This window comes from Psammomys obesus, unplaced genomic scaffold (genome assembly GCF_907164565.1).
Source record: "Psammomys obesus unplaced genomic scaffold, mPsaObe1.curated_primary_1811, whole genome shotgun sequence".
Taxonomy (NCBI): domain Eukaryota; kingdom Metazoa; phylum Chordata; class Mammalia; order Rodentia; family Muridae; genus Psammomys; species Psammomys obesus.
Genome location: NW_026596162.1, coordinates 6,565,264 through 6,577,747, shown reverse-complemented (window position 1 = coordinate 6,577,747; position 12,484 = coordinate 6,565,264). Strand labels below are relative to the sequence as shown.

The 12,484-nt window shown below is 44.4% G+C and overlaps 1 protein-coding gene across 1 annotated transcript; it reads right to left on the bottom strand.

The window, feature by feature from the left end:
• Positions 1–869: 869 nt before the first annotated feature.
• Positions 870–11,809, bottom strand: Pak1ip1 (PAK1 interacting protein 1). Its single transcript, XM_055595276.1, has 10 exons — positions 11,451–11,809; positions 10,309–10,471; positions 6,329–6,449; positions 6,180–6,254; positions 5,525–5,577; positions 4,419–4,564; positions 4,239–4,336; positions 2,375–2,474; positions 1,455–1,578; positions 870–1,337 (listed from the first exon to the last, which is right to left on the bottom strand). Exons 1-10 carry the CDS (start codon positions 11,532–11,534, stop codon positions 1,150–1,152), a joined length of 1,152 nt encoding a protein of 383 aa, XP_055451251.1. The 5' UTR covers positions 11,535–11,809; the 3' UTR covers positions 870–1,149.
• Between the last annotated feature and the right edge of the window lie 675 nt (positions 11,810–12,484).

Sequence of the window (12,484 nt, the reverse complement as noted above, 5' to 3'; positions counted from 1 at the left end):
CATAGATTTTGTGTGTAAGTCACAATAGCAGAGGGAGCACACGTGTGATGGTGATTATGAGGTCAGAAAACAATTTGTGGGGTCAGTTTTTTCCTCCCACAACTGTGGGCTTCAGGAGTTGAACTCAGGTCTCTGGGCTTGGCGGCGAGTACATTCAACCAGCCACCACACCATCCTTCTGGCCCACAGATCTTCACCTTTTCCTTTCCACTCACACTATGTCGCTGAGGCTTCCCATCTTTCCCTCAAGGCATCCCATTCAGGCAATTGGCATCTATTAAAACTGTTACTTTCTATTTATGGATGTTTGTAGCTCTGGTGGTCTTGGAACTTGCTCTGTAGACTAGGCTGGCTTTGAACTCACAGATCTGCCTGCCTCCTAAGTGCTTCTGTAAAGGTGTGTGCCACCACTTGACAAAATATACCCTTAGTAGGATGACGGCCGACATTAAGTACTTAACAGTCTGTTACGCTTGTTCTGAGACCATCACACTCACTGACTCATCATAATCCTACACCAATCAAGGCACAGAGGGTATGGTAACACCTTATGAGCCAACATGGCAACACGTGAGTCAAGACTGGTTAGGTAGGTATTTTGATGCTCTGGAAGATAATAAAATATACATGAAGTATTGTTTTCTTGGCCTTAAACTTGCTTGTCATTCACTGCTTAGAAGCAGAATTGTCTGGAAAATCCCCTTCATCCACTCCTGGTAAAGACTTATTAACAGTTGTGTGCAGGGGGCTGGGGCTGGGGGGCTGGAGGCTGGTGGTGCAAAGGCAGAGTTTATGAACATGAAAGACCCTGGGCTTAATCCCAAACAGCACCAAAAAAGTACATTAAAAACTCTGTATTACTTTAGGTACAATATTTTCAGATCTTTACTTATTTTGAACAGTAAAAAGTATACATACATTACAATTACTATATACTATAATATATAATAAAATGCCATCTGCCAAAATAATTTTACCATTGAAAAAACAAAGCACCACCTAAAAGTGGTTCTTTTTTTAAGCTGCACATTTTCTCCAGAAGGAGAAATTCTTTAGTTTCTCATGTGGGAAAGTTAGGTATAATATTTGAAAAGAATTCTGTCAAAAAGACATTCTCTTGGGGAGGAAAAACCTGGGATTTCCCACAAGCTACATTTTCTTCTTTCTCTTCTTGTCCAACATGTTTATCCTTTTCCTCTTCCTGGTTGTTGCTGGGCTGTTTCCTTTTGTTGGCTTCTTGCTGTCACCAGTTAAATCAGATTCCTTTGAGTTAAGTTCTGATGTTTCTTCTTCCTGAATTACGTCACCAGAGTCCTTTTTGATTGTTTTAGGTTGTTCTGAAACAAAAGAGGCAATGCACTAAGGACCATCTCCCCCCTCAGGTGAGGCTATCCTCAATGACTACTCATGAGGGGACAGACTGCTCAGTCTTTTAAACCATCGCCTTAATTTACCGGGGGAGGGCTCTGCTGCTGGAGGAAGGCTCGCTTTTTCATTTGTCGTCGTGTCTAACCACACTCCAAGACACGTTAGCCTGGCACCAGTGTTCACCTCACACAGCAAAGATGGGGGATCTTTCTGAATCAGAAGAAAATAGCAAAAATAAACAAACCAAAAACCCTTTACTTAAGCCAGAGGACTATTTGGATAACTGCCTTTCTTTTGCCATAACTAAATAATCTTAACTGATGTTCTATTATACCATTATGTACCACAAAAGAATGTTTCAGTGCTGGCGTGAGTGTGCCACACCACGTGTGACAGCATCCACGCACAGCAAGATGTTCCACCAGGTTATGTGAGCGCACTGATGGGATTGCCCAGCAGGGCAGCTGTCACAACACAGCCCTCGGTCAGGGGTACAAGCCTGTGTTCTCCTGAGTATACGATGCTCGGAGGTAGCTCACCACCATGCTTTACAGTTGACCTGACTAGGGTGCTCACAGGGCCGATCTCGTCAAAGTATCCAGAAATTATAAAATTCTAAGGACACAAATTATGCCATACGCAGAATAAATAATACTAAATGGAGCCTAAGGAGGGAATTCAATGTTTGGTTATCTGGTTCAAAATAATTGGTAGTTTCACCCACACCCACCCACACAAAGCAGAGTTTTCATGACTGGAAGGACAATGGGAGGTCTGAGACCTGACCTAACCAGCCCAAAGCCTCAGGGCAGCTCTGCGCTAACCCTGACTTTAAACTACCAACACATGTTATGCCTGGAAGAGATCTTAAAAGCTTAAGGATCTACGTGTTATAAATCAAACACTCTCTGTTAACTTAAGGTAATACTTTAATACTATTATATTGTGACATAATAATAGATAATATAATACAGTCAAGCTTGCACCACAGTGTGTTGCCACTGACCTTATCCTGCTTAAGCGTCCACATTTTGATGAAGCCATCATTTGATGCTGTGACAAGAACATGATGATCTGGAATTTCAAAACTGAACACGTCTTTTACCCTAGGAAACATTAATGCCAGAGATTTCTTCTAAAGGGTGTGATATCATAAAATTTCAACAGTCTGTTTTATCAATGTTTTAGGTGTTTTCAAAGTGTTCAATAGACAGCAGCCTAAGATATAACAAATGCTGCACATTCCCATTGAACAGTGTATTATTTTCAGGGCAAATTATGGGATAAAACTGTCCATATCTAAAGGAAAAAACAAGTGACAACTTCAAATGCTCAGGTGATCTTCTAGGTCCCAGAACTTAGGAGATAAGGTTGTGCCAGATGAAGCCTACACTCAACCAACTGCACATGCACACAGGAAAGATGCTGACTACAGGCTCAGGAAAAGAAAGAGAAGAACGGGTTTCTCCAGTCACGACAACCACCATTTCCAGTCTAAGCTCCCTTTCTGTTTCCAGACTTCGGCCGCTGCCCAATACAACACTCTCCCTCCATTTCTGTTGGATGAACGTTTCAAGGGGAAGAAAAATCATATTTCCAGGCCTAAAAACCCTCAAAATTGTAATTTTATGTTAATTAACATTGATGGAACAGCACGATGGCTCAGTGGGTAAAAGTACGTGCCGAGTAAGCCTGATGGCCTGTGGAAGGAAAGAATCATCCCCACAGAGTTGTCTTCAGACCTCCAAACACTGTGTTTTGGCCCCCACCCCACCATTTACAAATACACAACACACAATTAGAAATAATTAAAACACACAGAGGAGGAAGTACCTGGGGATAGAAATGGGGTGCAGATTAGTCCTGAGGTGACAAATGCTGAGCTAGTGGTAGCTGTGAGCAGGCTCCCTAAACTGGCCTATCAGCCTTTTAAGTTTTCTCTATGTAAACAGAACACAGGGAATGAAGCTCAGACAAAGTACCTGCCAAATGCCACTGCCTTACAATATGAGGCAGGGGAGCATAAGCTCCTGTCGGTTTTGTCCTCACTGAAAAGGAAGGTGCAGCAGCAATGCCAGGAATACATCTGAAACAGCTTCCCTTAGATGAGTTGACTTCCTAGTACTGGGAAAGCACTTGTACACAACTGAAGAACTGAATGCTTTCGAAGACAGGTTTCTGAAAACAGCCGCTCCCAGGCTCACCTGAGCCATGGCTGATGGGGCACAGTGCACTAAAATGCTGTATGGTATTTCCTTTCTCAAAATTATACTTAAATAAAAATTTAAAACAACAACAAAAAAACAGGCATGTTCCGCTTTCGCTGGCCTGGACTTGTGAGAGCTCTTCTTGCTTAAATGTGAAATGATCCTGGCCAAGTAAAGGACCAACTTCACCTGAGACTTACTACCTACCCTTACACACACAGCAAGCACTTGGGGATGGAGCTCAATAGTGTTATTTGATTTTTCCTATGGGGAAAAGGAGCAGGGAAAGGGGAAGTGGGCAAAGGAATTACGAAAAAGGACATGAGTAGTCAGGGTTTTCAAAGCTCAATGTTGTCTAGCTTTTCTTTGCTCAAAAATGTTTGATATTCAAGTGCAACCATTACTTTAAAGTACAAAATGACTAGTCACAGCAGTCACTTCACCCCTCCTGCATTAGGAAATCCAGGGAACTAACACTTTCCATCATCTCCTTAGATGCCAGGGATCATGTACATGTGACATGTCTGATTATCCTTGTTACCCATAACACAGACATAAACACACACAGAGATTTAGGTTAACATTCAGTGAAACTACATAAGACTACATACACACAGACTGCTTTAAAAACAAAACAAAACAAAAAAGAAAAACAAACCATACCTGTTTTCATGAGCTTTAAATTCACAAAGGCACACTAGTGAATCACAATCAAAAAACCTTACAACTTCTTCATCACCGGCCACTGCAAGGACAGAGTCCTAGGAGAAAGAAAAACAATACCCAAACTGTCCTCGGGAATCCTGACACCTCCAAACTCCAGCCCTGCTTTCTGGAACTCACTGAAAGGAACGTAACGGAGGAGATCCTCTTTCCGTTTGTGAGGGTGCCGCTCACAGACGCCGTGTCCAGCCGGTAGACATCCACTTTATCCAGCAGGACGACTATGTACTTGTCTCCGCCGGGAGACCACTCCACTATGTGCGCATCTGTAAGACAAAGCACCTTGCTGGGCCTGGCGGCTCGTGCTGTCCGCGCAGCATTGGGGAGGTGCAGAAAAGAGAGTTAAGGCGTTCAAGGCCACCTCGCTACATAGCAATTTTAAAACGACACTAGTCTATATGAGACTGTCTCAATAGCCCTATCCTGGCTAATAAGACCTTAAAAAAATTCACAAAAACAGGCAAAAATTAATTTTCCCCAAAGGAAAATGGTTCTCTTTCTCACAATAAATCCCTACTGCACACTTCACAAGTTAAATTGTAGATAAACAGAGTTTACAGAATTTCTGAAGGTCATAATGATAGTGTGTGGCAGAACCCAGATCTAACAGAGAAAAAGAAAGTAACCCCAAACCTTGTTCTCAGGGGCCACTACCATCTACCAGGAAATAAACATGTACACACGTTTATTATGATAGAGTGTGTGAGCATGGGCTGGAGAAATGGCTCAGCAGTTAGCAGCTCCTCCTCCTCTTGCAGGAGACCCAAGCTCATTTCCCAGTGCCTATAAGGTGGCTTTCCACAACCTTTTCTAGTTCTGGTTCAGGGGACCTGACACCTTCTTCTGTTCTAACCAACACCATGTACACATATCCACATACCTACCTGCAGTAAAACATTCCTAAGTATAAAATAAAGATAAATACATCTTTAAAAAAAATGGACACAGGGCTGGAGAGATAGCTCAGGAGGTAAGAGCACTGGCTGCTCTTCTGGGGAACCTGGGCTTGATTCCCCGCACCTACATGGGGCCTTGCAACCATCTGTAACCTGAGTTCCAGGGGAACTGATGTCATCTTTTGACCTCCAAGGTTCCAAGGATCCAAGTAGTATACAGACATACAAACAGGCAAAACAACCCTACATATAAAGTAATAAATATATAAAAAATGTGTCTGCATACATTCATAGTCTAGCTAATTATTGTAAAATGGACAAAATACTCACTTTGCTTTATATTTTTTATGAAAGCTGATCTTCCCTCTACAAGATTCCAAGTTCTGCAAAACAGGTTTGTTTACAGCATTATCATCATGTCACTAAGTGAAAAAAACAAGCACAACAGGCCTCCACACAGAACAATTTCACCACACGCTGTATGTTTAAAGCACCTGCAGTTTACTTTGTAGCAGTTTGTTAATGCTTTCTTCGAGCATGACTGAGGCTCGGCCCATCCCTGAACCTTTAGACATGTTAAACATATTGTTATCCATCACATTTTCATCTACTAAACATTCTTCCTCAGGGTCACGCTCCTCTCCATTCACTTTACAATCACTGAAACATGGTTTGGTTTTTTGTTTTTTTTTTTGTTCGGTAACAGGGTCTCAGCCTGGAACTTGCTATGTGGACCTGCCTGGCCTCAGATTCAGAAATCAGTCTCCTCTGCCCCCAAGTGCTGGGGTTAAAGGCGTGCACCACCTTCCCTGACCAATATGGATCATTTTTTATACCATCATTATGATAGTTCACTAACTTTCTAGTTTGCTCATTATCACAGTAATTTAAATGGCTGAAAGCTTTGGAACGATATAGAAACAGTATTTTGTTATTGCTAACTGAAAGACCCATTAAAAGATGCCCCTGGGAATTTAGAACTTACCTTAAGGTCTTATCGGTACCAACAGACAGAGCCAACTTGCCAGATGGGTGGATGGAAAGGAAAGTCACATGTCCTCTAAAAGGAAACCGACAGTTAGCCCTCGGCTTGAGTGGCACAGTGAGAATGCCAACAGGGACACGTGGACTCACTTGTGAGCTTTAATGGACTTTAGGCATTCCCACTTCTTTGCATCCCAGACACAGATGAGTCCATCTTCTGCGCCACTGAGTAAGTGCCGGCTGCCATGGAATTTCAGGCAAGTTATTGTGCCTGTGGAAAAGCAAGACATGAAAAATTAGATCCATTCTGAACACAAATCCCATTTCTGGTTGGAAGCATGGAGGATGAATGCATTTTGGAAGTGGCTCTGCCTAGCACAGTCAAGACTAAAAAGTTTTCATTCGTTTTGGTAGCTCTGGGAGATTAAACTCAGAGCCTCTGTACATTCTAAGCAAGGGCCTTACCACTGAGCTATAACCCCAGGATAAGGTGGCAGCTTTAAGCTGGGCAGTGATGGCGCATCCCAGTGCTGGGGGGATCAGGAGAAGGGCAGGTGGATCTCTGTGAGTTCAAGGCCAGCCTGGTCTACAGAGTGAGCTCAGGACAGTCAGGCCTACACAGAGAAGTCTTGTCACAAAAAGACAAAAACAAAAAACCAACCAAACAAAACAAGAATGCAGCTTTAAGTCTATGCAGATGTGTTCAGCATGCTGAGCCATGAGTCCTACTTGCTAGGTATGGAGCCACCAAGCCAGTCATCACTACCAAAGAGCTGTGATTTATGTCTACATTCTCACTTACTGCCATCAGGATTATTAACAATGCTATAAAATGTTACTTTTCCAGACCAGTGGTTGACAAATTTTCATTTGTCATTTCAATTACTTCAGGACCTTCAGTTCCCGCTACCAACTGAAGCCTTGTTCTCCTAAGATGTCCTCAGCCTGATCAAGTATTAAAAGGCTAAGGGGGGCAGTGGTGGAAGATCATTACAAACGTCTAGCCACAAAGCAGTCCAAACCACACCTTCACCTTTGAGATGCCTCTGAAGCCTGTGTAAACTGGCTAGGGTTCTGTTTCTATAAACATGGTGTTCCTAGACAGCACCCAGTTCACTCCCCTAGAAAACATACTGCTTTTGCAGAGCTGAGTGACTGTAACACAGGTCATACACAAGGTCCACAAAGCCTCAACATTGACCATTTGGTCATCTGAAAACCCCTGAGTCACTATTTTCATCTACTCATCTCCTGTTCAGTCTTACCAATATCCTCTTTCTAGCAATTCTGCTTCCTCACATCTGGCCCTCTGCCCATGACTCCATGTACTCCCCAGACAAGACCTTATCTATTACCAACTATTTGTAAAGAACAGCACTTACACAAGCAAGGGAGGAGAACAGGAACCCTACTTCTCTCATGCCATCTAAGTCCTTGCTAACTGTTAAATGTGAAACATCTTATATGTTGAGATTACTCAAAGAAGAGCAAGGCAAAGATGCTTAGGACTGTGCTAGAATAGAAGCAAGTACCTGTCATTCCAACCTGTCATTTTTAAACCCTAAAAACCAATACTCAGTGCATACATAACCCCTCAAACATTAAGGGGAGAAAAGGATCCTATTTTCATCTGCCTTTCTCTATGGGAGAAAATGGCTAAGTTTCTCAAGCTAAGGAGAAACAATTCTGAGTTCTCCCCTGCCTTTACCTTCATCTCTACTGCATTTAAAAAAAAAAAAAAAAAGCAATGAAAAAAACAGTCTTTCCATCCCTTGACCTGCCTCTACATTGGGCAGTTTTGCAGAGGCATGGAAAACCCAGCTATTAATGTACAATTGCTCCTCCTTGGCCTCAGTTTCAATGCCCTTTGTTCCGCGGTATTTTATCCTGGAACGCCTATGGTATTCTGAGCTTAGGCTGTAGGTAGATGAGACTCAGTACAACACAGCCTACTATCTGCCTCTCTGCCTCACTGGACCAGGAAAGCAATCTAAGGACAAGGAACATCTCCTTTCCATTCAGTTCTGTGGTCTGAATGGAAATGGCCTCCATATGCATAATTAGGAGGTGTGGCCTTGTTGGAGTATATGTGACCTTGTTGACAGAAATGTGTTGCAGGATATTTGATCCCATTGTGACCCCAAAATTGTGAACTGTAAAACTGTTTATTGTTTGGTTAGGGACTAATACACACCTTTAATTCAAGAATTTTCTGTTTATTTTAAACAGGTGATTATGGTGTGGTTCACCCAGCCCTAGCATACACTTTTAATCCAAGAGCTCTCTGTATACCAAATCTAATAAAGTTAATCCTAGGTCAAGAGGCAGAGCAAGAAACCAGCCTTTAAGGAGGAGGGACTCTCAGCTGGGTAGTATTAAAGACAGCAGGGAGAAGGAGATTTTAGCTCAAGCTCTGGCTTTAGCTTAGGCTTCAGCTCCTGAGCTCCCTGGCTTTTGGGGCTTTGAACTAGCAAGCCTTCTGCCTTGGGTGTTTTTTTTTTTTGTTTTGTTTTGTTTTTTTTGGCCTTTTCTTCCTGGGCCAAAAAAACTAACCAGCTGTACTAATGAGCCTTTTGGATTTTTTTCCATCTGGACCTCAGCTGAGAAGGAAAGTCAGCTGGGTGCTTTCTCTGCCTCTTTAAGCTAGCAGGTTTTCACCCCAGCATCTGGCTCCTCCGTCCTTGTCGGTAAAATAGAACAATGGGATTTCCATCATTTAAATAACAGAAGTGTGTCACTGGGGGTGGGCTTTGAGGTTTCAAGTGCTCAAGCCAGGCCTAGTGTCACTCTCTTCTCCTGCTGCCTGTGGATCCAAGATGTAGAACTCTCAGCTCCTTCTCCAGCACCATGTCTGTCTACATGCTGCCATACTTTCCGCCATGATGACAATGAACTAAACCTCTGAACCATAAGCCAGCTTCAATTAAACGTTTTCCTTTACAAGAGTTGACATGCTCATGGTGTCTCTTTACAGCAATAGAAACCCTAATGAGACAATTTCTCTATCTCCCATCACAGATCCTGGACACAGACCTAAACCAAACAGTGTAACTGCTAAAATCAACCATAAAGTGTTAACACCTCCATGTATCTTAAAGGTTACAACTTTGGGGTGGTTTAAGTGCGAATGACCCCCAAAACCCTAGCTCACACATTTGAAATGCTTAGTCAACAGTGACTACAGCTGTTCGAGAAGAATTAGAAGGACTAGGAGGTCTGGCCTTGTTGGAGAAGTTGTGCCACTGGGAGTTTGACGTTTCAAACTTGAAAGGCCCAGTCTCTCTCTCTACCTGCAGTTCAAGATGTGACACTCTCAGGTAACATTCCATTGTAGGAGACAAAAGGAAAATTAAACACACACCTCACCTCTCCAAAAGGAGAAGAAATCTGGATGTTCTCCTGGAATGCTGGGGGATAATTTAGTGTACAACCTGGCAATCCTTTGCTACCTGTTGAGCCAGGCTCTGACATATTCCCTAGAATATTATGTTTCTTTATCCCAGACTTAGCCCTGCCCCAAAACCTTGAGCATTACTTCTAGGCCACAAAATTCATCCTTATGAGAGACATCACTTGTGCTTTAGAAGAGCCTAAGTGACTTCTATGTTGTCTTAGGGCCAGGCCGATCTTGACCCCACATTAAGTTTACCTCAGTCATTCTCCCTACACCCTTATCTTGAGCACTGCTTCTAAATCAACAAAACCCATCTTATGGAAGAAGTCACATGTACTTTCTAAAGAGCTCCAATGTAAACATTTCTTAAGCTTTGCTGCGCTCATGGGACTGAGTTAACTGTTATCAAAAAACTTTTCTCAAAAATCATGCTGTGCTTAAATATGGCTAAAATAAATAAGCTGGTGTCAGGCTCTCAAAGTTTTGGCCCAGAACTGGTTACCTAAGTCATGCTGAACCGAGTTTCATTCTTGTCTCTTCGTGGACTATTTCCCTGCCAGCCAGAAAGCCTACAGGTCACACACACACACCCATCAACATGTCTGTCTGCTTCCTGCCATGATAATGGACTAACCCTCTGAAACTGTAAACAAGCCCCTCATTAAACACTTTCTTTGTGAGAGCTGCCCCAGTCATGGTGTCTCTTCACAACAACAGAACACTAAGACAGACTTACCACTGTGATGCACCAGAGCCCCATGCTCTATCTTCTTTTTCATGTCATAAATGTGAATCGTTTCATCTTTGCTCCCAGTGACCACAAAGCGACTGTTTGCTGCCACGGCAGACAGGGACGCAGTGTGGGCATGGTGCGTGAAGTCAGCCACAGGAGTCCATGTCTGAGAAGGAATGAAACACATGCTCAACACCAGGCACATCACAGTTCTCTGAAAACATAGTTCCACAGTCCTTAAAAATCAACCAGTGGATTCCGCAAATGGAGAAAAGCTATGTATGGACCCACCAGGTGTTTCCCAGGCTCATGTTGTTAACATTACCAGGTGCTGCTTCTAAATCTAACCATCAGCCAACATAACCAATATTATTTATGTAAATTGAACAAACAAGTCATGTTTGACTTTATGGTTGAGTCAGGTGGCCTATGTCTGTACTCAGGATTAAGAGTCTAAAATTCAAGCCAACTATGGTGGTAATGCCTTTAATCTCAGCACTCAGGAAGCAGAGGCTGGCATATCTCTGAGTTCCAGGACAGCCGTAGCTACAAGGTGAGACCCTGTCTCAGAGTGGGAGGGGCGGGGAATAAGAAAGAAGGAAATATTTTGTTAATTAGAGCAGAAACAGTAAAACATAAAGTTATTTTTACATTAGACCTTGAACAGCTACAGTAATTGTCAGCTTAAATGTACAGTTCACTTTCGTGTGCGTTAAAAATGTCAGCTTTTTCATACCTTGAGAATGCGTTAGGGTTTTCTTCCTTTTTAACTAGCATATTTTCATGGAGCACAATGTGATATTTCAGTAAATACATAGATCAGATCTGGAAAAGGAACCTAATCCTTCAACCATGTTCCATGTCTTTGAATTCTGCACTTCTGCAAGCATCCACCTCCCTTCCCTGGCCCCAACCTCTGTCACCCATTCATCCACTCTCCCCACAGAGACCAACATTTTTCGTTTCCGTCTATAGACATTTTACCTACTGTAACAAGTAGATACTATCTCATTCCGAAAAGCCTCTAGTCTGTTGAGAACTGGATCTTTACACACAAGCTCCACGCAAACCCTCCATCAATGATCCACGCAGACCCAACGATAAACAGGCGCCTCGGCGTCTGTCCCGGGCTCCCGGTGCCTCACCTCCCGGTCGCCACTCGTCGCGGGCTCGCGGTGCACTGCGAACCCAAACAGGATCTGCTCGTAGCTGCCAGCGACCAGCTCCATTCAGCAGCACACGTGCCCTGCAGGACAAACCGGCGTGGAGACCCAGTGAGGCAGGCCCTGCTGGAGTCGGCGCGCCAATTCTACGTCACACCGCAGCCGCCCCGCCCCCCCTCCAGGAGCCCGCATCAGTGGCCACGGAGCACACGCTCGTAGGTCACGTGGCACCTCTACGGCACTCTGGAGGGATGAAGCCACGGGAGGAGGTTCTCAGAGCAGAGAAGCTGTGCAGGCAGGCAACTCTGGGGGAGCTGTCAGCGAGGCCGGCCTTGGGAAGTGGGCGGGAACACTCCGCGCAAGCCGCGATTTCCGGTGCGTCTAAGGAAGGGGAGGACCCACTTCCGCCTCCGGTGGCCCGCCCCGTTCCCGGCGTGTCGCAGTGGCTTCGGATTCGGCGGTTAGCTCTCCCCCAGCCTCCCTGCACTCGCCTCCTCCTGCCGCTTCGCGGTGCGAAGGGGTTCGGGTTGTTTCTGCAGAAAGCAGTGTAGGGACCTCTCTGTCGGATCGGCCCGGACATGGTCGGGCTCGCGGGTACCACAGCTAGCAGTGCCCCCTTGCTGGATAGAGAGCCCGGTCCTGCCAGACCGTGTCCGGCGCGCAGGCCGGGCCACCCCGCGCCTCAGTCCTCCTCGGATCCAAACGCTAATCAGACTGGCCCGCGCTAGGAATACGAGATAAAATTGTCTCGTGACGTTCGACAGGGAAGACTCGCGTGTTAAGGGCAAAGGCTAATGAAAGCAATGACATCTTTTTTTTTTAAGTTGAGGTTTCCGTAAGTTTTAGGCAAGGTCAGGGATGAGTTTCCCGAGGATGAGATCCCGAGGATCTCAAAAGAGCATACATTAGCCGGCCGTGTAACCCCTTTAAATCACAGCACTCAGGGAGGCAGAGGCAGGCGGATCTCTGTGAGTTCCTGGCCAACCTGGTCTACAAAGCAAACCCAGGAGCGCTAA